The 27971-nt window shown below is 33.1% G+C and overlaps 1 protein-coding gene across 2 annotated transcripts; it reads right to left on the minus strand.

Moving 5' to 3' along the window:
* On the minus strand, nucleotides 1–27869 carry LOC128231768 (signal peptide peptidase-like 3). 2 transcript variants are annotated; one of them, XM_052944948.1, is made up of 14 exons: nucleotides 27729–27869; nucleotides 21121–21378; nucleotides 20662–20739; nucleotides 15219–15286; nucleotides 13594–13713; nucleotides 11517–11595; nucleotides 9982–10094; nucleotides 6755–6861; nucleotides 5917–5988; nucleotides 4817–4905; nucleotides 4165–4210; nucleotides 3167–3317; nucleotides 2326–2435; nucleotides 1–1983 (listed from the first exon to the last, which is right to left on the minus strand). In XM_052944948.1, exons 2-14 carry the CDS (start codon nucleotides 21162–21164, stop codon nucleotides 1915–1917), a joined length of 1146 nt encoding a protein of 381 aa, XP_052800908.1. In that variant the 5' UTR covers nucleotides 21165–21378; nucleotides 27729–27869; the 3' UTR covers nucleotides 1–1914. The 2 variants fall into 2 exon arrangements, with proteins under 2 accessions (XP_052800908.1, XP_052800907.1); XM_052944947.1 differs by having other exon boundaries at nucleotides 15198–15286.
* Nucleotides 27870–27971: the final 102 nt, after the last annotated feature.

Raw genomic sequence — 27971 nt, forward strand, 5'->3', positions numbered from 1 at the left:
AAAAAACATAAAGAAAGTCCTCCGTACATGGGTTTGATTACAAATGTGCAGTGAACTAGATGATTTTTTAAAAATTTCAAATCAAAGATTAAAACTCTCCGTGGAATTACATGTGTCCTCTGTTTAAAGCGCCCGTCATAGCCTAGGGTTTATTAGGAAGCAGGAAGGTGCAAATGCCGGCAGAAGGGTGCCACCAAACAGGACAGTGTGCAGCACCCTACTCTACAGCTAAAACCCTATTATAGCCAAACCTAATATAGCATTAAATTTCATGTGAAAGGAACAAAATCTTGTAGTAAATTGAGAACTTTGTCTGATTACTGAATTATACACGATACAAAAATAACCCAACTGCATAATACTGTAAAAAGGACATCACTGTGGTATTTATCTCACAGCTAACTTGGTCAAGACATTATGCCTACTAACACTGGCACTATTTTAATCCCGTGTGGATAATAAGTAATTCACTGTCAGAATAATAAAGCAACCGGACTTTACTGTAAAAGGGAAATAACTCCGGAGTTGCTGAAGCAATTTACCCAAGGATAGAACTTAACCATGACATTATGGCCAAAATATTGTCACCAAGTTTCATAACAATCGGGTAATAAATACATAAGTTATTGTCTACACAAGACATTCAACTAATATGTTTGTGGAACAATGTTGCAGAGTTTCATAAATGCACTTGACCAAGTCATTTTACCCAGAAACCAAGTCACTATGTTTTATTACAATTAACTGCACAAGGTTTTGCTAACGCCACTGGCGTCACCAAGGGTAATAAAGTATACCTCATTATTGCCTTTTCAGGCAACACAAAACATACTTCAATTACTGTTATAACATTAGCAATGACTTGTTTGTATTAGTGTGGCTTTGACTCAAAATTAATGTATTAAATGCATCTTACAAATCATCAGTATCTGATATGGTATTATTGACTCGCGAGTAGAACTGCACTGTTGACTGTATCACAATGAAAAAATCACTACACAAACTCCGTACACCAGAATACATGTACATACAAAATAATAGATTGAAAATATAGATAAAAAAGAATCTTGATACATTAATAGTCATTAGGAAACCGAAAGTATATATTGAACACATTGCACTGAAAAAGTCTAAAAACAGTCTTTATTTTGATGTCCTTGCACGGAACTAACTGATGTACAACTGTAAAATAAACACAAATACTTAAAAAGGTGACCATAGTATCTAAACACAACCACCAGAAGAAAGCGAATAATGTGTGGTGGTCAAGAACTGCTTTAAATTACTCTGTTCAACCTCCTGTTATCTCAACATCTCAACACTACCACCAGAAGAAAGCAAATAATGTGAAGTGGTCGAGAAGTGCTTTAAATAAGTCTATTCAACCTATTGGTATCTTGTGTTTTCTTGCTTGGTACATTTCTATTTCCAAACAATTAAATGTCAGCCATTTTACCAACAAGAAATCACTATTAAACACAATATTCCACAGTTCCATAATTCACATTTTGTTTCACAAATATAGACATTCTATAATGTATAAATGCACACTTTTCTCGTGTAGAATGTGCACTTTTCAGAGTCAAATGCAATCTTTTTCAGTGTCACTTACTAGTGTCAATCTGAAAACTTTTTCAGGGTCACTTTTACACTATTCCAGTGTTAATTTGCAAAAGTGTCAATACACCTTCTTCCAGTGTCAATACACACTTATCAAGCGGCACTTTACATACTTTTTCAGTGACAGTTTACACTGTATCAGTGTCATTTACTGATTTTTCTCCATGTCAAATATACACACTTTCCCAGTGTTATATTACACACTTTCCAGCATCAATTTACACACTTTTTCAATGTCAATTTCACTGAGAATGAGATTATATTTCTATGAGACTAGAAGCTCTGTGGTTCTCGTTAGACATCCAGGTCCTTTGGGGGTTGAGTTACCAAGAAAGGTTCATTCCACATCCTTCGCAAGTCACCCTGCAATATAAAAAATCTTACAGGATCTTTCAGAGAGTCATTAAAGGCTGTCAAGTGTCACACTTAATGAACAATTTTGACTTGGAAGAAAAACAGTCATCTTGGGTATTTTGTTTTGAAGACTATACAAATTTATTTTCGCAAAGAAGTTCATAGCTCATAGAAACATGCTCATTACATTTGACGCGATGGAAATTGGTGCAGGTGTCCATTATGACATGCCATGAAAGATAGCTTCATATATTACATGAAAGCATGAAAACATATAGGAATCAAACTATTTAAATATCATAAAAAAAACAATAGTTCTTGTTTATTTTGTTTTTAAGCCATTAACCAGACCTTGAGGTAAGCCATGGTGAGGAGTGGTAGAAGTGTGAAGGGCACCAGATACAGCAGGGCCGGCTGGGCAGCTTTGAACACCTCACTGGCCACAGTGGCAGTCAACAAGCCTATGAAATTATAATAATTGCATTTATTAACATGTTGGTTGTATTTAAAGTTATCATAAAGGATGGGACAAGTATTAAGGGCACCAGATAGAGCAGGGCTGGCACTGCAGCTTTGAATACCTGGTGACTGTGGTTATCATCAGACCTGTGAATACAGAATAATACTCATTAACTGATAAGCCATGTTGGCTGAGGCATAAGTGTAAAAGGCAGCCAACAGGGAGGGGTCGGTTGGGAAGCTTGGAATATTTCACTGCAACCTGTAGCTGTCAACACACCTGTGAATTCAAAATAATACAAACTTAACTGATCAGCCATGTTCACGAAACCATAAGGTGTAAAAGTGTAAATGTTGCCAGATAGAAAAAGGCCAGCTGGGCAGTTCACCTCAGTGGACAAGGTAACTGTCAAAAGACCTAGGAATCAAAATAATACCAAATTAACAGATAAGCCATGTAGCTGTTAATGGGGTCACTATAGAGGAAAAATATGGCCCCAGATGTAGCAAGGCTGAATGGGCTTTGAAAATCGGCAGCATCACAAAATAATGTCACAATTTCAGACCTTTGTACTTGGCAACACTGGCATGGTTCTTTAACTTTGACATTCTTTAGCCAGAAAGAAAATACATCTTTATTGTGTTATATGTATTGAAAGCTTGGAGAAAATTATTTGTCTTATATAAATTTATTCACAAGCATTAAAACATGCACCTGGGAATAATAAGTTACCGAGAAAGTAGCCGATGAGAGAACAGTGGAAGTATGTTATTTTCTGCACATAGGAAGGTGGTGGTGGAATCCCCTGGTCAGCGTTGTTCAGCTGGGACCGCTTGTATGCATCATATCGCAACACGAAACAAAGAAGCAGGCCTGGCATCACCTGAAAACAGTTTTAAAATATGACTATGCACTTAAACTTGCATTCTTCAATAAATTAAGAGGGTGTTGGCGGTGGACTGGGCATGTGTCAGTATGCACTAAATTACACGCCCCTACCTCCAGGCAACTTACAATTACAGATTACAAACAGTGTATTTTGTATCAGTCACATACCATTTATCAGAGATAATGAATGCAGTTAATATGTCGTCACCTTCTTTTGATCTATACTGAGATACTTATTAACACAATATATATATGAACTTTAAATGAACACAATATATATATGAACTTTAAATGAACACAATATATATATGAACTTTAAATGAACACAATATATATATGAACTTTAAATGAACACAATATATATATGAACTTTAAATGAACACAATATATATATGAACTTTAAATGAACTCAATATATATATGAACTTTAAATGAACACAATATATATATGAACTTTAAATGAACACAATATATATATGAACTTTAAATGAACACAGTATATATATATGAACTTTAAATGAACACAATATATATAAAATTATGAACTTTAAATGAACACAATATATATATATATGAACTTTAAATGAACACAATATATATATGAACTTTAAATGAACACAATATATATATATGAACTTTAAATGAACTCAATATATATATATGAACTTTAATGAACTCAATATATATATGAACTTTTAATAACAAAAAAAACAATTTCAGTGTTTTTGAAAAATAAATTTTGAAGTACAGGTATTGTGATTTTTAAGATTCTAAATGTATATAATAATTAGTATCCTAGCCTTTCTGTGTATCAAGCTACTATGTGCTCAAATAACACTTACTATATCTCCAAGACCCAGCATTGAGAAGTGACTAGAATTCTGCATGCTGAAATAGAAAGTAATACCTGAATGTCTATCACTAAAACATTAATAATTTCTGGAAAATTTATATCATACCCGGTACACTCAAAGCAAACAAAAACAACTACATGAAATCTGTTTGTAATAATCATTTTGGGCTCCTAATGCATATTTATAAATAAACAGGAAAGAGTTGAGTATTAATGGAATAGGCGAGCCCTGGACTGTGTATTTCCATCATACAAGGATCATGACTCAACTACAGATTACTATTAAAGCCTTGCTTCACATGTGTGTTTAGTCTCAAGCATCATATGGACAATGTTTTTCTTTTTGGGGGGTGGGGGGTGGGGGGGGGGTAGGGGGGCACATATTCCATTTTTTGAGATGCCAACACCAAAGCTATGACCTGAATTATTTTTGTTCGCGAAAATCAGGCGAGCTATAAATACGAAGTCCAAACTATTTTCATTACAAAGTAAATTTTGCAAGCACACATATACGGGTAGGTAAAAAAAAAACATGACAGAGTTTACCAGTTCTGTTAACAAAGTATAACAGAGTAAAACAATATTGTAAACAAAGTGTAACACAGTTGAACAATTCTGCAACCTAAGAGCTATAATCATACCTTGGAAAGACAAGTTTTCCAGGTAGAGACAGTTTAGGAGCGTCTCTAACCAGACCCGTGAAGTGGAACTTCTTGGCGAGCATCCCAACCTGAATAAGAGCATTTTGTCAAGAAATAAAAATATAAGAAAAAGGAGAGCGCTGCAAGAAAATGACAACATGTGTCTGTTTGTTTATTTCCATTTGGCCAAAGGGCAAACCTTGAAAAAATGTAATTACCAGAGTAACAGGGACTAGTTACTAATAGGCCCACAATCATAATGTGTACTTAGCTTCAGATAATTGCTATACATGTGTCCACAATCATTATGTGTACTCAGTTTTAGTAAATTGCTAAACATATGTGTCAAAACGTGCACCAAATTTCAGTTAATTGCTATTCATAACAAGAGCTGTCACAGAAACAGCGTGCTCGACTATTCCGCCGCTTTTCGTTGTATGGATTGAAAAATTTTGGCGAAACATGCATGGATCACTGTTAGATTAGATGCAATATATGATGTGCTGAGATATTTGCATAAATTGAATTGGAAAATATTTGAGGTGGTACGCAAACTTTAACGTAAATTCTAAGTAGAAAAAGAGGCATAATTTTGTCAAAATGCTTGATAGAGTTACCTACTCCTGTGTACAGGTTGGGGGCATGATGGTTAACAAGTGTGCAAAGTTTCAAAGCCAAATGTCAATGGACTTTGAAAATATTTAAGGTGGTACGCAAACTTTAACATAAGTGGTTACGCCGACGCTCGGGTGACTAGGATAGTTCTCCTTATTCTTCGAATAGTCAAGCTAAAAATGATGCCAACATTCATAACATGCACCAAGTTTCAGTTTATTTCTGCACATATGCCCAGTCATTATATCAACCAAGTTTCAGTATATGTGCACTAAGTTTTATATTAATTCTGAGTTTTTTATAATAGAAATGCTAAACTGCAAAACTAGGGGAAAATGCAAAGCAAAGACTCAGCACAAGACATAAATAGCTCAAAACAAAAATACAAGTAAAGCCTGACTTTCACTGAGCCGTGGAAAAGATGAGAATGCTTTCAAAATTGGCCTATCTAGGCCTTTCATCACTGTTCTTTAAATGTGACTTACAGGATTTTCTGCTGGCCTGGTTGCTACCTTCACCATCACATTGGCACTAAATATGTAAGAGGAAAAGAACACCTGAAACAGAAGAATTTATAGCTAAATATAATTATATGAATTGCCAGCAATCTCCAGGAGGTGAAAATACTCAAATTACTCCCATGTTGATGGACTCCAAATTTTATTATTGTTTTGAATGCCTGAAAGGATCAGAATTTGTGATTGCAAAAAATATCCTTGCATTGTATCCATGATAATAATGGCAGTATAAGAAAATGCAATCTAAAAACTATAAGGAATCATGTGTTCTTACTATTGATCAAATAAAAAATTGTATTCCCTATTCAATTTATCAAATATAAAAATATTTATAGTATTTCTTTTTAAATGTATTAATATACAAGTCTAACATTTGTGTAATAATAGCTGTTGAAATAAGTGCATTTAAGTGATACTTTTATTTCTAATCAATACAACATACATGAATTTTGAGTGATTACCTTGAACAACTTACTAAATAATGCATTTATGGAAAATATCCATTACTGATAATGAGATTGTAACCATGTATTTAATAGCTGAAAACGCACAAATATAAAATGACTGATGGGTCTTTAAAGATTTACGGAGATCAATGTTCATTTTAAAAGGTAGATTTACTGTGTTTTCTGCACCTTTCTTTCAAATTATACATGGTATCCTTCATGAGAACAATTGTTCTCAATATTTATTCATCGTTTTCTGTAAATTAAAACTATTGTATTAATTTTGGTACTGCTTATTTGGTAATAAGAGTGCATCTTTTAGTAATTAACATCATACATGAAAGTACAACTGTACATACCCAGAAGACGTCATATATGAGAAGTCCCACTAGGAGAAGGGTGGACACTTTCAGACTTGGAAGACGGACAAGTGCAATGAATGCCACGCACAGGCCCATACCCAGTGCTGAAATACAACAACAAAGCTATATGAGATGTAATCTAGCGCTGATATACATCACCAGAGCTGTTTAACGTGTAATCTAGCGCTGATATACAACACCAGAGCTGTATAACGTGTAATCTAGCGCTGATATACAACACCAGAGCTGTTTAACGTGTAATCTAGCGCTGATATACAACACCAGAGCTGTTTAACGTGTAATCTAGCGCTGATATACAACACCAGAGCTGTATAACGTGTAATCTAGCGCTGATATACAACACCAGAGCTGTATAACATGTAATCTAGCGCTGATATACAACACCAGAGCTGTATAACGTGTAATCTAGCGCTGATATACAACACCAGAGCTGTATAACGTGTAATCTAGCGCTGATATACAACACCAGAGCTGTATAACGTGTAATCTAGCGCTGATATACAACACCAGAGCTGTTTAACGTGTAATCTAGCGCTGATATACAACACCAGAGCTGTATAACGTGTAATCTAGCGCTGATATACAACACCAGAGCTGTTTAACGCAATCAATCGTCATGTATTTTCCTCTTAATTTCCAAACGATCATGCAATGTAAGTGGAGAAGAGGGCCTTATGTGAGCCTTTCTTTAGAAGGAATCATGTCTTCCAATTATTACGATTATGCCCTGCAATTTGCGATTGTAAAATGCAGCAAATGAAACAAAACAAAACAATCAATGTATTGTACTGATAACAAGCATATCTTGTTTGTTGTTTTATTGCATATGTTTAAGCACCCAGTAATAAAAACTGCGGCCAGATGAAAATACTGTTTTCAAATCAAATCGTTTACCCCCACATTTCTACAACATCAAATCAGAATTCAATATCATACACGTTCCAGAATTACATGCCTTAATCTTAACAGAATTCCATGCCATACATTTTTGGAATTCCATTTCATATATCTTTCATGCCTTATACCTTCAAAAAATCCATGCCTTATTTTTTCCTTAATATAGAAATTGAATTTAAGTTGTTTTTCCTTTACCCATAGAAAAAGACAAACCCTGACCTATACTACATAAAGTCAAGCAGCTGTGACAGTTTTATGTTACAAAATGGTGCCAGCTTTTCTTGTTTATAAAGTAAAAATTTTATGAACAAGAGCTAACACTTTCAGTGCCAATTGCCCCAAAGTGGTGCTCAAGTGTGATTCAAGCATGATTTATAAAGGGTAAAAATATCAAATGAAATGTGTGGATAAAGAGAGGAATATTTATGAACAAGTGGAATATAGAAAAACAGTAATTCCTTCTCATGCACGGTCACTGTCATACCGTATGTCAGTGTTGTTGTTGGTCATGTTTCAACTAAACCAGAGAGGTACATATGATCAAGACAAGAACCTAATACATGGGTTGGTGTGCGAGAATAATGATAAAGTCCTTTTTCAGTGAACGTCTGACATATTCAAGGCATTGGACAGATTATAACAAGTGACAGATGACATTCATTGATCTTTATCTGGTTTATTTGATCTAGCAGGATAGTTTCCATACATCAGAAGTTAGTTACAGCCCGAACACAACCACCTATTAACAAACACAAAGTGTCACAAAATTGACCTTGACCTTAAAGGTAGGAACAAGGGTCTTGCATGCGACACCTGGTCTTGATATTTGGAACACAGTGGCATTTTCCAATTTGTCCATACAATAGAAAGTTACAGCCCAGTAATGACCACCTTTATTCTATGTCCTTATATTCAGCATTCAAAAGTAAACAGAAATAAGTTTGACCTTGACCTCAAAGTTATTTTAAAATCTGTCAATACAAGAGAAAGCTACAGTTTGGACACAAGAAATTGTAACAGACCAATTGTACGATTTTAATATGCCCACCTTTCTGGACATTACAATGAAAGGACATGCAGTTGTGTCCTTAAGTATTTAAAATAACCAGATTTTCAAAAGTAAATTGTAAACTGCATCTAAAATAAGTATACTATGTATTGACAGGGCCGTAACAAGGCCAATTTTAATCAAGGGTCTCACCTCCCTTCTCCTCTCATTTTTTTTGTATTTTTTTTTCGGCAATGACTTAATTGAGGCTGTTTAGAAACAAATATTTGCATCTGTATTCAGGAAAACTGAATGCTAAAACCATGATATTAGAAATTGAACCCAGTAGCAATGGTTCTGGTCGACCCATAGTTTTACTGACTCAACAACATTTGTTGTTAATGGGAGTGTTGAAGTACCGGTATGTTACTTCCTAAAATGGGCTTAAACTTTCAACACTGAATCTTTGGAAGAACAGCAACTTCCATATCATCAAATGAGACAATCAAAATGACCAAAAAGTTTCTGTTATCTCAAACTGAGCTGATTATAAAAACAGAGCCCCTTATCTTGCAAACAAGAGAATGACAAACAAATAAATAAGATAGTTTATCTTAAGTAAATACTATGACTGCCAGGTGACATAGTAACACAGTTTAACATGGACATTATGTATCATCCATAAATGGGTTAAAGAAAGCTCAAATGTTCCAACTGCTTCATTACACATGAGTTCATGACCCTTAGAAACTATTCCCCTTCAACCACCATGTTGGACCTGCAAATAACTCTGAAATGTGATCCTCACTTGCCCTCACTGTTTTACAAGTATATATATATATATATATATATATATATATATATATATATATATATATATATATATATATATATATATATATATATATATATAAATATATCAAGTTTTTTGTTCTCATTAAAGTCTTTTGCACTGCAGCTTAAAGTATTATAAAAGAAAAACTGCTCTCGTGTATGTCAATTGATGATTTAAACAGAAAAAAAGAGTCACATGTGTACTTAACGCTTAAAGTGCTTGGCATTAATAATGATAAGAAATGAAAACAACCAATTGTAATCTATAAGTACAAGGCCTAGTATAATACGGTTATTTACATCAGAGGATAAAGGCTTAAGATCATATCCCAGTTGGGTCTTTAAGTCATAAGCAAGGCTGCTCCCTGATAATCATAAATGTTGACTTAAATGGTTAAATAAAGCAAAAAATGAACAATTACTATGACTAAGTATTGTTGAAATGATGTCAAAGTCACCTCAACATAAGACAATAATTTCTTACCATCCATGAGGAGCCAATGTCCGGTAAGCACCCAGAAACAAACAAGAATGAACGATAGGAAAAATGACACCAGTTCAGCTGCTGTGAACCTTCCACACAAGCCAAAGGAAATTCTGTAATAAGTAAAAGAGAAATAAGGGTTATGATTTGAAAGGAATGTGCCATAGGTTTCAAAGCTTCTCACAAAAAGGTCATATTGTTTTCCTACTTGGAGATTTCATTGAGATTAGAAAAAAAATCCTCTAAAATGAAATCAAACTTTTAAAGCGAGGGAAATCCTGAATATGCGCTGAACTTATACTGAATATGCAATGACATTATACTGAATATGCCCTGACTGTGACATTATACTGAACATGCCCTGACATTATACTGGATAACCCCTGACTGTGACATTATACTGAATAAGCCCTGACATTATACTGAATATGCCCGTCTGTGACATTATACTGAATAAGCTCTGACAATATACTGATTAGGCCCTGAAATTATACTGAATAAGCCCTGACTGTGACATTATACTGAATATGCCCTGACTGTGACATTATACTGAATATGCCCTGACATACTGAATATGCCCTGATCTTATAATGAGTATGCCCTGACCTTATATTGAATATGCAATGACATTATACTGGATAACCCCTGACTGTGACATTATACTGAATAAGCCCTGACATTATACTGAATATGCCCTGTCTGTGACATTATACTTAATAAGCTCTGACAAAATACTGATTAGGCCCTCAAATTATACTGAATAAGCCCCGACATTAAACTGAATAAGCCCTGACATTAAACTGAACAAGCCCCTACATTAAACTTAATAAGCCCCGACATTATTCTGATTAAGGCCTGACATTAAAATAAATAAGCCCAGGCATTTAACTGAATAAGCCCCGATATTAAGCTTAATAAGTCCTGACATTATACTGAATAAGCGCTGACATTAAACTGAATTAGCCCTGACATTATACTGAATAAGCTAAGACCTGACATTATTCTGAATAAGACCTGACATTATACTAAATAAGCCCTGACATTATATTGAATAAGCCCTGACATTATACTGAATAAGCTGTTGACATTATACTGAATAGGCCCTGACAATATACTGAATAAGTTAAGACCTGACATTATACTAAAAAAAGCCCTGACATTAACTGAATAAGCCCTGACATTATACACAATAATCCCTGACATTAAACTGAATAAGCCCCAACATTAAACTGAATAAATCATTATACTGAATAAGCCCTGATATTATACTGAATAAGCCCTGATATTTTACTGAATAAGCCCTGATATTATACTGAATAAGCCCTGACATTATACTGAATAAGCCCTGATATTATACTGAATAAGCCCTGATGTTATACTGAATAAGCCCTGATATTATACTGAATTAGCCCTGATATTATACTGAATAAGCCCTGATATTATACTGAATTAGCCCTGATATTATACTGAATAAGCCCTGATATTATACTGAATTACCCTGACATTATACTAAATAATCCAGACATTATACTTACTTTTGCCCATTTGAACAAGGCCTCATTAAGTACTGGCACATCGGCAGCAGAAGGAAGGCAAATGCTACAGTTGCCAACACTGAAAAATAAATGAGAACAAAAATAAACAACTGTTTAAGGCAAGTTTAAAGACTATTTGCCATTTATGAAATTAAAAACTTGCCTGAGGTGCCTCACTTTAACACCCTTGAGTCTTAAATGAACAAAAATCTATTTCATATTGGTGTTGAGTTGCCTACTAGTAGTATAATAGGGTAGATGTTTATATCAATGACAGCAGCAAAAGCATGATGAACCAATGGCAAACAACATGATGCTTTCAAGATAAACGTTCATTTTTTTATTCAATTTAGAGTCAGGGTATGCATTGTTCAGGTACAAAAAACAGACAAAATAACACAGAAAGAGCACCTGCACATCGATAGTGCTTTGGCAAGGGTTTAAAAAAGACAGAGTGGTGCAGAAGGGTGGTGCAGAAGGGTGGTGTGCAGAAGGGTGGTGCAGAAGGGTGACGCAGAAGGGTGGCACAGAAGGGTGACGCAGAAGGGTGGCACAGAAGGGTGGTGCAGAAGGGTGGTGCAGAAGGGTGGTGTGCAGAAGGGTGGTGCAGAAGGGTGACGCAGAAGGGTGGCACAGAAGGGTGGTGCAGAAGGGTGGTGCAGAAGGGTGACAGTGTGCTAAGGGTGATAAGGACCTATTGTATTGCAATGTGAAGAATGGGACTATTTGCATTTCAGTCTATTTGGGCATGCTCATTCAAATGGACATATAAGAAAATAATATTGATACAAGGAAAGTTGTTGCTGTGTTTCCTCTTTCAAATAAATGTCACAATAAATTAATCCAACATTCACTGATATTTTAGCAAATAATTGATATTGATCTACTAACAAACAATTAGTAAGGAATAAGTCAATAACAATGAATGTTTTCATTGGGCTTTATAGTGAAAATTAAACAGATCATTCACCCTATTTTAATCAATTTTGAACATAAAGTTTTGCAAAGAAAACAGCTTGACAATGGTGTTGAACATCTGCATTTTTATCTGTTATGCACAATCTAAAGCCTGTGCATATTGTTATAATAAAAGAAATAGAATACTTTTCACCAAGACACAAAAAGACCCAATACAACATCTGTTCTCGATAAAAATCTTTTCAATAGCTTTTTTGGAGAATTTCTTTTTTTGGCTACAGAAAAGTAAAATAATGTAAATGCAGTCGCCTCCACAACAAGACTTTATAAGTTTTCTCTCTATTATAAGACTGTGTTTAATGCTCAACATGAATAAGGAACAATTGATGCTATTTTCAAGATTAAAATATTTTATAAAACATTGGGACGATTGCTCAGAACTTGAGTAAAGTAAAGAAAAGGTGATTCACGACATCGTTGTTGAGTAAAGTAAAGAAAAGGTGATTCACGACATCGTTGTTAACTTAAAAAAGTGAAATATTTGATAATCATTGAAATGATCCCAAATTTTAGTATACATGTACAGCTGAAACGGTTGTCTCAAATCTTGAGAAAAACACAGCAGAATATGCAAGTGTATCTTCCAGAGCAGTACTGATTTCAAAGTTAACAACGAAAGCGTTAACACCCTTGTTAATTTTAACAAAGTTTTCAACAATCCGCGCCATGAATCTATTACAATGCAATTCTGAGGCAACCAATTGTGAGAAGAGTGCCAAAAGCAGATTTCCCTTTTCAAAGGTGGTCAAGAATCACAGCTCAAAAATTATTTAAGCCTTAGTTATGAGCCTTTCTACAAATTTGCATATTATCATTAAAGTTTATATCCAGGGCTTAATATAAATTCAGGTGCTAAAGGAACAACTCATAATTACTCCATAAATATGGATTCAAACTTCTAAAATAAAGTCCATTGAAGTACAGAAATGTCCTTGATTTTCAAATTCTTATTGGAAACCCTTTCTGAGTTGCAGCCGAGGGTTGAAGCCTTTTTCATGGGGACATCACCTCTTATGGCATCAAAAATGATCATATCTAGGCTTTCATTTGAAAAACAGGTGAAGAAATGAAAAATATCAAATTCACTGGATGTACATACCTGCTGTACAAATGGCAAAGACCATCTGAAGTGAGTCGAAGAACAGGAACATGATAAGAAGAGAAATGGAGGCCCCGATGGGGAGAAACGCAGCCTGACATGTGTCTATAGTCTGGACACCTATATAAAATAAAGGAACAATCATGGTTGAAATCATTATTGAACCAATGAGATGGCAGTATTTCTTAAATTATTTGACTTTTGAACCCCATGTTGATAAACATTTGACGTGCCATGCTTATTGGTTGAAATGCCAATATATTTTTCATTAAAGTTGATTGTTCCACAATATCTTTTTTCCACTGCAGAACAATCTTATTTGGTGTTCATCATTTATAGAAAAGTTTAGCATTAAGATATTTTGTCTTGCCTAAGCTGTCTGTACTCTACCGGTTTATCACATATGGTAACACATAGTTTTATGACCATTATGCAAGCCCGATCAAACAACCAAATAATAGTACAAAGTTATAAACATGCATCAGCCATCAAAAATGAAACTTTTGGATGAAAAAGTTTTCAAACTAATGCTTAGCCTGATTTTTTTGTACAAGCTGTGCTATATAAAATGTAGAATTTGAACAAGCCCGGAAAGTATTAAACCTGTACAAGGCTTCGTTGTGGGCTTCTGCTAATTTTGGTCACTAATGCATGTCATCTTTTTGTAGCAAGCTAGGTTGTACACATGCACACTTCTTAATTCCTACAACAGTTTTAGTTCCAGAAAAAAAAAATTATTACAAAATATAAGATCACAATTAATAAAATGGTTTGTTGGTATTACCTGAATGACTGACAAAAAAACCCGTGCCCCGAAAGTTTTTTACCTATATGGTAGTCATATTCCTTCCATGTTCATTACAGAATTAAGGGGGTAAGGAAGTTAAAAAAATGTTTTTTCCTTTTTTTTTAGACCCCTCAAAATGCGGGTCCAGTTAGGTCAAACAAATTATTTTCTAATCACGCTTATTATAATTAAAGGTCTATAGGTATAAATTTCAATAAAATATTTTTTTTACTAAATAATATATGTACAGATAATACCCATGAAAATGTATATACCTAAAGGCCAACAAATTGGAAGTTTCAGATAGTCAAGCCTTTCATGAATGACTAATGTCCTTACAAATATTTGTATACTGAATGAATAATGGGGTTGACATGCAAACATTAAAGTGGAGAGAGATAAAAACCAACCAATGTTTTCTAACATGCAAAAAAAATTCTTTGTTTAAACTGATAAAGAAATTCCAAAGCTCATTTCATGTTGTGCAATACATTCCCATTGTTGTTTAAATAATATTACCCATACCACAGAGTTGTCAATGTTTTAATAAAACATGATATCTTGAACCCTACAACATATTACATAAACAGATAAAATGGTTTGAGATTTTTTAAATATTTGTATCGCTTAATTTAATTTGCCCCTAAAAGACTGTGAACTATGTGGAGCTGCTGTCCAAAGTCACATGAAACTACATTAGTCATCAATATTAAACTTCGAATAAAACTAAATTATGTTATTATAGGTATTGCAATAATATAAGTGTGTATACATATAGAATGTTCAAAGTGTTCAACTGTGATATTGATGTACAAACCAGGGGAAAGGAAGTTCCTACCATTGTCTGGCTCAGACCCATGTCTCTCCTTCTCTTTCTCCTTGTTCTCCTGCTCCAACATCAGGGATCTGAAACATAACACACATCTGGTTACAGATAAAACACAACACACATACAGTTACAAATAAAATACAACATAATATAGTTAGAGATAAGAAAACAACACCACACATATAGTTGGAAATAAAACACAACACACATGTAGTTAGAGATAAAACACAACACACATATTATAAAATATAAAACACAACACACATATAATTACAGATAAAACACAACTCTGACACATAAAGTAAATGATAAAACACAACACACATATAGTCAGAGATAAAACACAACACACATATATGTGCTGAGTCATTGTGTCTGGAAATTTTGACTAAAAACATGTAAAATGTAAGGATGCAGAGCACTGCAGCCACATTACCTGACCAGCGAAGTTCATTCTTAAAGTTGAGAGTAACAAATACCTCAACGTGCACTCCAGTTCATTGCACAATATGCAATTACTAATATGTCTACATTGAGGTCATGGGTCTTGTACACAAAACATCGCCTTTATGTACCTAACGTGCGTGCCAATTAATTATAAAATCCCTCCCTCCATGACAAAGTTACAGCCCAGAAAAAACAGCAGACAGACACATGCACAGATGCATCCACGAACAGACAGTGTGATTTAAAGGTGCCCACCTTGGAGCATATACTAAATTGGGAAAGTAATATTGTTTTCAATTTGAAGTAGCTGAATTTTGGCCTCTGGTTAAGAAGGTGAAAAAGCAATAAATGATTATTCATGCACTCAAATAGATCTTTGCATTTTGTTATCTCATAATCGATCCCCTTAGCTTGTTAAATGCTCTTATAATGACCGTATACCTTTATCTATTGAGCAAAAACACACAACAGGTCCAGATAATTACAAATCTTTATCAAGGATTATGTAAAACATTAGCAATATCCTAATAAGTTCCTCGCTTTTAAAATATAGATGCAAAGTATGACTTAAATATTTCTTATGTTCCAATCCTGGATAAAAATATTGTAATTACATGTATATTGACATGTTATGTACTTAAGCTCAAATATGGTTATCCTAAATAGATCTTTTTAATCTTAAGAAATTTGTAAGCCAAAAACGCTATCTATAAAACTGTTTTGGTCTTGATAAAAATGATCAATTTGTCGTCATAGGTTGTTTTTTTCTTTGATTTTGTTGTCATGAAGTAGCAAATAGGGATGAGACAATTTAGTCATCATGAGATAATCATACGATATGTATCAATACAACTATATGCTGATAAGATATTTTCTGACACATAAACAGATATTTGAATTTAGATACAAAAAAACACACACAGAGAAACCAGAATAGATATACTGTAACTTGCATAGCTGTTATGTTTCCAAAACATATAACTATTAAAATATGTTTTGAAGTTATCCTTATAACTGTTCGACCAGAAAAATAAATGAATAAGTATGTGTTTGAAAAAAGAATATCATGCAGTAATAGATTTTCATAATCCATTGTAATATGTCTGAGTGTGTAATGTCCGGTTAGCGCACTCACTAAATCTCACCCAGGCAATCCGTGCTCGATTCCCGGCCTGGGCACATGTGAGTTTGGTTTATGTTCACCAAGCTGGACTTGTAAGTGGGTTTTCTCTGAGTTAACTCACATATCACAAAACCACTCTCGAGCATAAAATCATGCCAACGAGAATTATTAATATAATGCGGTACTAACTTGTTTCACAATCGTTGTAAAGTAAATAATATGTACAATGTATATAGAGAGAGCTTTCTTTGATTTCGTCTACAATATGGTGCAAAACAGTTTAACCACATGTAACAACTAGGGTTGTGGGTGCCGTAAATATTACTTTACTTTATAAAAGTATATGTCTTTGTTTGCTATCTGAATTTGGAATTCTAACTTCAACTTTTTCATGACAAATAGTATGTCAAAGTTACATTGTTGCTACCCCTTCAATCATTGCCGCTTACATTTTTGTTGCCATTATTCGAGAGTCATGGCAATAGCAACTCCATCACTAAAATCTTAGTGCAAATGTACATGCTATATTTGTCTCATTGAAGCTATCAACTGTCTATAGCATAATCATGTCATGCACAGCGTTAAATAAAGATAATTGTTTTTGCACTTTCATAATATAAAATGAAAGCTTACAAATTTTTCTATGAAACAGACATAAACGAATATAAAAGGTTGAAGATTGATATCATAAAATACACACTAGACATTAAAACAATGCTATCAAAAGCCAAGCATAACAATTTTAAAATATATTTTGACATTACATAAATACACAATGAAAAAAATTTGTCTTCTGTATGTTTTTGGGATTACGTCACTGAAAACAAAGACTCTTGCTTCATACAACACATACTATTTGTTACTTGAAACAAATCAGCAAATAAAACATTGCTTTTTAACGATAATGTTTGAACCTTATAACAGGTTATACATAGCCATGACTTTCGGCCATCTCATAACCAATATGCAGGGTTTGCTTATCAATAAGTATAAGTATAAGCCGAAAATGTTTGATTTTCTCTGTATCTTTAGCTGCAACGATATCAATTCTTTGTTGTTTTTCTCCTTTCACCAGTTTAATAATAACTGTTCCAAGTTTCATAACTGTTTTATGAATATCTTGAATGGCTATTGAGAATAGCCAATTTTTTTTGTACGACAGCTGACGCTGGCACGATACCAAAGTTATGACAAAACTTCCTCTTTTCTCTTTCAATAACAGACATACTTAATATATCAAACTGACATTGGTCCTCCATAGCTGCAACATCATTGTCAATTGGGTTTTACATTTTCAAAATATACATACAATGTAGCTCAGGTTTGAATAGATATACAATTAAATGCTAACTGAAAGACACAAGAATGACGTTGTCGATATTCAAAGGAAACAAATAAAAGACATTAAGAATTGAAAACTACATTCTTGGAAGCTTTAAGGCTGTTTCTATGGTTATTATCTGTACATTCAGGGTCATTTCTTGCTAAGAGACTTTTATGACTCATGTCTGTCTAAATATCAACTTTAAAGAGCATAACAAATATTATACATGTATACGGACTGCTCGCTTCTTTCTACGTCCATGCTGTATGAACGCAGGAGAATACATCAGCAAAATCCATAAGGCACAATACAGCTTCTTGGGAAATCTGCAAGCATGCCTATATTCGTTCATACGGAATCATTATATTTACATGTTAAATGATTGTCCCTCATGATTAAATGCAATGTTGGGCCATATAAGGCATACATTTTATTGGGTATAACAATCATATGACATTTGATTTCTGGATTCAATGATTACAACGATTGCCTGAGATGCAAGATATGTGTTTACAAGTTACACCATGTATGGAGAATACTGAATTTGCTCTCAAAAACATAAAGTCATACAAGAATGCATTATTGAAATGACAGGCATTAGCATATCAATATTACAACAACCTTATAATTTTAGTTTTTCTCCTATCCTCTTTTAGGATTAATACACCATGATTTCTGTCAAATAACTTGGAATTAATACAGAGGTTGCCATGGAAACATGAATTAAGAAATTGTCATAAATCATCAAGAAAATAATGTGGCAATAAAAAAACTTTTAGTTGAGTTCAGACTTACTTTTTACAGCATGTGTGAAAATTATATTAATCTAAGGGCTCATTTTAGGCTGAAATTTTAGGGAGAAGTAAACTTCTCACCTATATTGACAAAATTTTGACTGTCTTGTGTTGTGGGGGGAATTGGGGTACTCAATGAAATCTACTTATCCAGCTGTGACCACAAACCAAACTCACTGGGTAACACAATTTCAAATCCATGAAGCAAACGAGTTCAATACTCTTATGAAATTTGCAATATCACTGCTGTAAGCGTTCACATTGCATGAAGGTAAAAAAGAACATAATTCAATCCTTGTATTTTATTTCTCTTTTCACTTCAAGAGTTTTGATTTGATGTTATTAGGTGTTTTAGGTAAAATTAAGGAAAGAAGATTGTTTTGAGTGTATAACATTTGTGAAAAATATTGGCCAATCTTTGAAAACATTGTTTACCACTGGTCTAACTTAAACTATAATGTCTATATATAGAAGAGCAGTGAAATAAACAATGACATCATATTTGTATTTTGTGACAAAGGCATTGAATGTAAGGTACAATGTTATCTAAAGGTAATTCAAAGCATAAAGTACATAAATTTAATACTGAGTTATCTAAGAAACCGAATAAGTCAATAAATGTCTAGAGGGAATTAAAAATGCACTAAAGACACTTTTGATACAAATGTTTACATTCTTAAAGCTACCGATACACAGATGAGAAATTGACAAAAACACACACAAAAATATGAAGTTTTCAAAGGAAATGTATTCGAATCAGTTTTGTTGAAGGCCTTTAAAAATCTACAGAAAAATATATCTATTCTACATCATGCCAAGTTTTTGTTATTTTAACCATCAAAATGGTCACAATTATACAGTGTCACATATGCATGTCACACATGTAGCAACAGTTTAGCTCCAACAAATATTGTGAAAAAAGGCTAACAAAAGAGTAATTTACGAGCTATTGATCGCAATAAATTCTTGTTCATCAAGTGAACAAAGAGATCGAAAGACATCTGTGAAAATCATCATTGGTTTAGAAACGGTATTATTTTTTTTTTCAAATTAAAGCATAACCAAAGTATCATCATGCCATTAGAGCGCTCCGTTTAAGCAACATGCAAATCAGCCATTGCTGTAAAAATAGGCACATGAATTGTTGATGCCAGTCTTCATATGATATGAAGGGGGATGATCATGTTGAATATTTTGGGTGAAAAAGCCAAGTTTGGTTGGCCAAGGACATTTTGATTTTTTTAAGCAGATTTGAGACAATGCAGCTTTAACCCCATTTTTATTGTACATAAACAAGGAGACGGATTATGTCACCTATTTACAATAATCTTGAAAGACAGTTTAAAAACCAATGTAAGATATTTGCTAAGTATTGATTTTTTTTTAGATCTTGTGCAGAAATTTGAATACAATAGAATTTCACACAAGCAAAAGAATTTGAAACTTTTGTAACCCTACATATCTTACCAGCAGTCATATTTGCATACCATGTTGACAGTACAAAATGACAAAATCAGAATAAAAATCAGAATAATGAAGACTATAATGGTGGAGGTAAAAGACAGCTAATAGGTTCTTCTTCCCGGTGGTAATTTACATGTGCAAGCCATTAATCTTAGCATGTAATAAATCTATTAAAATATCCCAAGTAAATATTTTTTCTTGTGGCTATGAAATATACCTTTTGGTGCTCAGTCAGTGAAATAAAGTGTGATGTTACACTGAAATAAACAATTATCCTTTATATAATAAAGAGAGTAATACCTGAAGCTTCCATAGACGATGAGAAGAATTGAGATTACAAACGTTGAGACTCGTGATGAATCCATCATGGAAAATGCCCTGTAAAAAAATACAAAAATGAAACAAATTTGTTTTTATACAAACAAAACAATGTTCTGTTTTTCAAAGTCAGAGAATTCTTAAAACCTGAATAACTGAAAAACATGCCTAATTAATTTAACTCTGTCAAAAAACATTTTACTCATTACAATCATAAAGGCTCACAACTAAAAACACCAGACAGCGCATCCTTCCCTATGCATAATTAAACACAATGCTCGTCAAAGGAATTAACTGCATAGGATTTTAAGTGATTCTATACCGGTTTAGCGTCATCTTTGATAGGGCAAAATCAAACTGTTTAGCTAATGGATTTGTCCATATAGATCCCAGGTGTATTATTGCTTAGCTTATAAATATATACAGGTGTAAATGACTTACGGAATATTTGCTGCATCAACTACTTGTTCCTCCGTAGCTCCCATTACAACTATTGACCTTGACCTTACAGTGACCTTGACTGTCCAGTGACCTTTATATCCCCACACTAGATTCACACACAAATACTTATTATGGCAACTTCATAGCAATCAAACTGTACAATGTTGTCAGTGTTTGACTGAATTCTTCTATGTTTGGCACTTTCCTTGCAATATTGTCTCCAACCTTCATTCACTTTAATAACCATCGGTGTCCAGTCTGAAAATATACAAAAATCAGTTTGTAGAATTTTTATACATATATAACATTTGCCAATTAAGACAAAATGTAAAAAGAGTTTCTTTGTTGGTATTTTGATAAAAGCCTTTAGGCCTAAACATCAATAAAGAGTGTATTAAAGGATTCAAATATTACAGTAAAATATTACTCATTAATAGATATTTAGTCATTAAAATTTTCCTCAAAGAAGGGGAATGACCAAATATAGTGATTTTATGAGGGCACTGACTTGTATTAAAAGCTTACTGTCTAAAGGCAAAGGAACTATTAACTGCTTTATCATGTAACTGGCACGTTTTAAATAAGTTCAATGAAGAAAACTGTTCAGCTATTATAATATAACTAACTGTAAAATGTAAACACAGTAATTGAAACTCATCAATCCATAATCATAATTCTGAAATTATATTCCATCAGGTAAAAGTCACAAGCTCATCACTTAATCCATAACAAAGCCTATACTGAAGTTAACAAAAAGATGTACCATACGAAGATCAAAAATCCATATTATTGATCACAATAAACAGTGCAAATTGAATTGACAAAAAGAAACCACAGAGAAGCCATTTCACAGTGAAAGATGCTGCAAAAGTTTCAACAAACAAATCGTTAAACTACCAATGTAACTTTGGTCCAGGGTGACACACGGGGCATGTAAAAAAGACCAGATGGGAAGCAATAGTCTTTATCCTGGCTTATTTCCATATCCTATATCAAACACAAAGACATTTATCAGATAATTGAAACCAGTGGAAAATGCCCCCCACAAAAGGTATCACTTGTGACCTTTGTTGTCACCATGTAAAGAAGCGAAACTCCAATGTTTGGTGAATAAACAAAGTGCTAGTACATCCTATTACCTAAAGCTAAACCATAGACAGCGAGTCAAACTATTAGATCCTGAAACAGAATTATGCAGAACTGACTCCTTTTTCGCCTTTGTTCCATAAATGAAAATTTGTAGCACATATTAAAAGGTCTTTGCTTTATTCTGTATCTTACCAAATGGTAGGCTTTCCTGACATTCATGGTGCAATCAAAATCAGTAATCATATATGTTATTGATTACACATTACTCAAGTTATTATAAATTTCTGATAATAACCAGTTTATTCTGGATTAGATTTGTTCCACACAATGAGTAAATTACTTAAGTCCGATAAAATTTACAATAGTCCAGTTACCTAGTAAGTACTAGCTAATATGTGTCAATACTAAATAATATATTACCTAATAAATTAAAGTCAAGGTCGTAAACACTTACAGTCATAAGAGTGTGATTCACATGCACCTTTGGAATAAATTAGTTAGCTTTAAATGCAAATGCCTTTATATCATTTAGGTTCAATGATGCAAATGCTGAAATATGCTGAACATTTCCTTATAATAAAATAAGAGTGAATACCAATGGCGAGATGCATATGCAAAGATTACCGCATAAAATGAAGTTCCACAGTATAAGCGCAATGTGACAGCACTCCTATTTTTATAAGAACAGGTGGCTAGGTGATGCTCTCTGTCAACATACATGTACAGCTGATGTAAACAACTTTAGCACCTTGCCCCCAGAGTCAGGATTTACTGTGGTGATGCTAAGCAGACATAGGCTTTTCCTAAAAAAATATCCTAAATCCAAATTCTGTCTGAATGACTAAAGGATGTATTTCACACAAAAATAAATAGGCAGGTGTGAATTGTCCTCATTTGTTGTAAATGTAAAGAGTAATAATTAACCATTTCTAAGTGACATAACTGTACATGTATAAAGAAAATTAGTAGAACATGTACATGAAGTGTTATGTACCATGTGTGTAATTATGAAAAGTTATATGATATTTTAAACTGAAATACTTTAACCTTAACTAATGTAAGTTGTAACCTACAAGTCAATGAACTAGGTGACCCATCACAAATGCAACATAATTGTACATACATAAAGTAAATTAGCATAACATATAGATGTACTATGAGTTTAATAGGTAATACAAAAACATATATATGATATTATAAACTGAAATACTTCAACATTTTCTGATGTAAGTACACACACTAGTCAATGAACTACCGGGTAAGTGACCCATCATAAAAAAAATCTTACCAAATCCCATCAATAACTTATTGGCCAGACTTATCAAATTTTAAATACTTTCCAATAATGATTCAGTAAAATCTTCTCTACAATACTCTAAATTGTCTTGTCATTTATCAAAATTGATCACTATTTAGAAATGCTTATAAGCTGAATGAAAATGCAACAATAATAAAAAAGCAGTATAAATATGTCTGTTTGCCTATTATTTAACTAAATTACAGTAAAAAATGTATTCTCAAATTGATCAATAAATATTTTTCTCTGGAGTGATTGAATAATCCTGCTCTATATAATACAACATGTATATATCTTACAAAAGAGAGTGAATTACATTAACTGCCTTTGTAAGTTTTCAATTACAAGCTGAGTACAAATCATAAATTAACATAGGCTTGAAGGGAGCATAGCTCCACCTTGAGTTGTCACTTGACTAGAGCTAGCCTGGCTCCACCTGCTCATTGGCCAGAGGATGTTTGCATGAGGTGGTCAAAGTAATCCATTGAAATATATATATTCAACCTAAAGCTTATATTTATTGACAAAATATAACCCCTTTATTGGTCAACATTAAATGACAGCCAGCTTGTTCATTAAGTAATATTAAGTATAATGATGTAATTCTACTGGTAACCTACTATTCCAGCCAATGCAATTGCTTTTATTGGCCTCAAATAAGTAATATGCTTAATTGTTAAAACTTGCACTTTTATAATTTAACATACAATATGTCATAATTTTGTTCTCTGCCTGCAGAAAACAGGTTATAATCAATGAAGTATGTAAAATCTAATTAACTTGCTTGGCTGGCTCCACTTTTTTCTAATCATTAAAATTTTACTGAATATGTTCTCCATAACTTACATGTAATATGCCGATCAGTTTGGGCCATTTATCTTTTATCATTCTCATTCATCACAGGTTTATTAATGATAAATCTAATTGTTCAGTATAGCATCATCGCTCTGGTGTACGGGAATGTCTTTTATACATTCATGCACTATCTGATTATCTGAGAGCAAACAACATTGTCGACTGGTGATAGCTTGTGTATACTAGGATCAAACTCCTGACAGCAAATACAAGTTTCTAACAAAAAATAACAAAAAAGAGATTAATACGGAAAAGTATTTTATAACATAGTACTTGATTTTCTTTATGCTGACTTGACATCAATAGGGTGATGAATAAGTACCTGTATGATTTAAATTTCCTACCTCATTTTGGTATGTACACAAAGTGAATACAACTTACAACTCATTTTGCTCCTCAAGGTTATGGCTTCGTGAAATTGCACAGAATCATTTCGATTATTTATTAAACACATAAAAATTCAAAAATATTTTTGTTTGGTTAATAAAGAAGTTAAACACAGCTCACTGTTGTTATGAAAACCTTCGTCTAGTCTACCTATATAAAATTTAATCAGATTTGCATCAATTTGTCGACGATATAGTTTTTACTCCAGGCACAAATTTTAAGATGCATGTCTACTTACACATAATTATGCATGTCAGACGATATTTTCCAAAGGGTTATAAAATTATGTCCAAAACACCTCTGAGCAAAGACTTTATTTCTGAGAACATACATGTACATGTAAAAAGACCTTTAATATTTATCATAAAGATCAATTTGACACAAGATCCAGTAACAAATGTTTATATCTAAAAGGGCAATCTTCATGTAACACTTGTTTAAGTATTGACAGTTTAATTACAGATCCTGATAAACAATCCAGTCATTAGGTTCTGGTATATCAAGGTATAAAGATAATTACTTATTACTTATTTCAAATGGTCATCTTATCTGATTTAGACAAGGGTGTCCTGTGCCAATACATGCATGTTAGTATTTAACCTGAACTTGGAATTTACTTGCATCTAAATGGAACTCAGTCATACTTGACATAATTGTGTCAATATGAAACAAGAAAAACATTTATAGATATGAAATTGAAATTTGGTTGACTTAAAATCTTTATGAATTATCAATGTTTACCTTCCTTAGACCTCCTTAATAATGGCTTACAAAAATTTCTATGCTATATAAGTGCAAAAAAGATTGCATAATCATGGTCAGTTAAGAACATTATATTATGTAAAATCTTATTGACCAAAAAAGGCATGTTCTATACACTGGCTATGCCCTTCAAAATCAATTTAAAGGCTTGAGATATTAATATGTTCTAAGTATTCACATGACCTACAATATGTTTATTTTTAAAATTTTACAGTCTTGTACGAGTGAACTTCACCACAACAGATACACAAAATGACTTTATTATACCCCCACAATGTAGTATGCTACCAACCACAAGTTTTTTGCAGATTTTTCTAATCACTGTGATTTTTACCGCATGTTATCTTTTTTATGTACACTGTGATTTTTACCGCATGTTATCTTTTGTATGTACACTGCGATTTAAGCATATATATCACACACTGTGTTCATTCCATGGTCGAGGCAATGCTGTACACAGCATTGCCAACTGTTAATTAACGGTTATTAAAGTAGCTGTTTTCAATTTCCATTTTTGCAAAAAATGCATGGTTGGTTGTGTACCCTGACTGTGCAAAGAAGCATTTCTGTTTTCATTCTAATCATTATCTAAAACTGTTTGAGTAGTCTGCCATTGGAATGGTTTAGACACAATAATCTTAAATGGCCATTTGTAGTATAGTATCTCTATTCCAAAAGCATTTTTGGAAGCAATGCCATAGAAAATGTATCCAGCAAACGAATTACGGACACTACGGACCATGGACATTACGGACCATGGACATTACGGACCAGATTTAGGGACACCACGGACCAGAATTAGGGACATTACGGACCAGATTGTGAAATTCCAAAAGGTGTCAAAGACCTATGTATTTATAACAATTATGTGAAAAATAATGAACGAAATTTGAAAGATCGGCAGTTAAATCAGTTAAAAGCAACAAAAGAAATATTTTCCAAAACAGTTTATTTCCCAAAATAAATTGAGCAGAAATATTTTCCAAAACAGTTCATTTACCAAAACAAATTTAAGACCAATGAGTGAGGATGTAAACCTCAACTCTTGCTTTATATTATAAATAAACGATGTGTGTTTGTTGCAATTCTTGCAAGCTGATGTTTAAAACTGGCACTTTCTGTTGCCTTTATTAGTGTTAATTAGTTATAATTGTGCCCGGAATTATCGGCGGTATATTACAAAAGAAACAAATATTACACTGACAACCTTTAATTGGCAATCATAAAAGTGTGAAAACTCATTGTAACAGGGCACTTTCACTTAACTTTTCAATTAAAACAGATGAAACGGAAAACAAACAAATATAACGATTCAGTTAAAGAAAGTTATTTCAGAAAGCAATCAATCACATATGAAAACATTAATATTCACATTTACAATTATAAGATAAACACATATTTCGTTCATTATTATTCAAATTATTATGATACTTTATTACAAATATATTGATGTTTAACATTGGAATTTCATGGGATTTTTCAGTTACATTAAAGATAATTGTCATACTGAGCACTAATATTCAAGTATTTAATTAACAAATTTAAGACCAATGAGTGAATAAATTAAAAAAAACAACAAATGTTTAAAAACATTATAAATGATGGTCCGTAAGTTTCTGAAGATGGTCCGTAATGTCCTTAAATCTGGTCCGTAGTGTCCCTAAATCTGGTCCGTAATGTCTGGTCCGTAATGTCCATGGTCCGTAGTGTCCGTGACCCCCGCAAACAGACCATAATCCTAATGGTAATAGTTCAAACTAAACCACTAATGTATAAAAAAAAAATGTCCATGAATAACACCATCCCTTACATTATTGTTATTAAAGATTTGCCATACAACAGGTAAATTCACTTTTTAATTACCGATTCTTATCAGGATAATTAATTTACTCCTTTCCTTAAAACCTCTTAATTTGAATCAGTTTACTTTACCAGAGAATTTCAATGCAGTTCAATACAGTAGTCAGTACTTCTGTCCCCAGTTTTTATTTGACACATACATTTGTCAAACATGAATTGCAGTTCAGTTTGGCAGTAAATTATCGTGCATCAGGCATGACAACATGTATGTTGGAATGTTTCAAGATTTCATGTAAACTGGTGAAAGTCTTTACTCTTAGAAGATTAAACCAGTGAACTGTGCAAAAAAAAGCAAAAAAGGTAGTACTAAAAATGGAGGTTGTACTGCAGAAAGCATAAGTGAATTTATATAAATTACCTTCCACTTGAAAAACAATGAATTGTTATTGGTCATTAAGTATATGGAAAGCACAATCCCTCTGCATACACACTATAACTGCTGAATATTTCCCTACGTTTTCTACTCTTTTCCGTCTTTGTTATGATTATTGACCGCATAACAAACAATTAGGTGATTTAATAGTATAAAATAGTCCAAAATTCAGAACACATCAACACCTATGATTCATAAACATTTAGTGTTAAGAATGACAAAAGAAAA

Source organism: Mya arenaria, chromosome 4 (genome assembly GCF_026914265.1).
Source record: "Mya arenaria isolate MELC-2E11 chromosome 4, ASM2691426v1".
Classification (NCBI taxonomy): Eukaryota; Metazoa; Mollusca; class Bivalvia; order Myida; family Myidae; genus Mya; species Mya arenaria.

What these genes read in the sequence shown, in the direction of transcription:
- LOC128231768 (XM_052944947.1), bottom strand. Translation starts at nt 21,164, where the DNA reads ATGGGAGCTACGGAGGAACAAGTAGTTGATGCAGCAAATATTCC. An exon ending in ACATTGGCTCCTCATGGATG is followed by an intron (nt 6,862 to 9,981) that starts GTAAGAAATTAT and finishes GTTGTATTTCAG; the next exon opens with CACTGGGTATGGGCCTGTGC. An exon ending in TGCTGGGTCTTGGAGATATA is followed by an intron (nt 3,318 to 4,164) that starts GTAAGTGTTATT and finishes AACTGTTTTCAG; the next exon opens with GTGATGCCAGGCCTGCTTCT.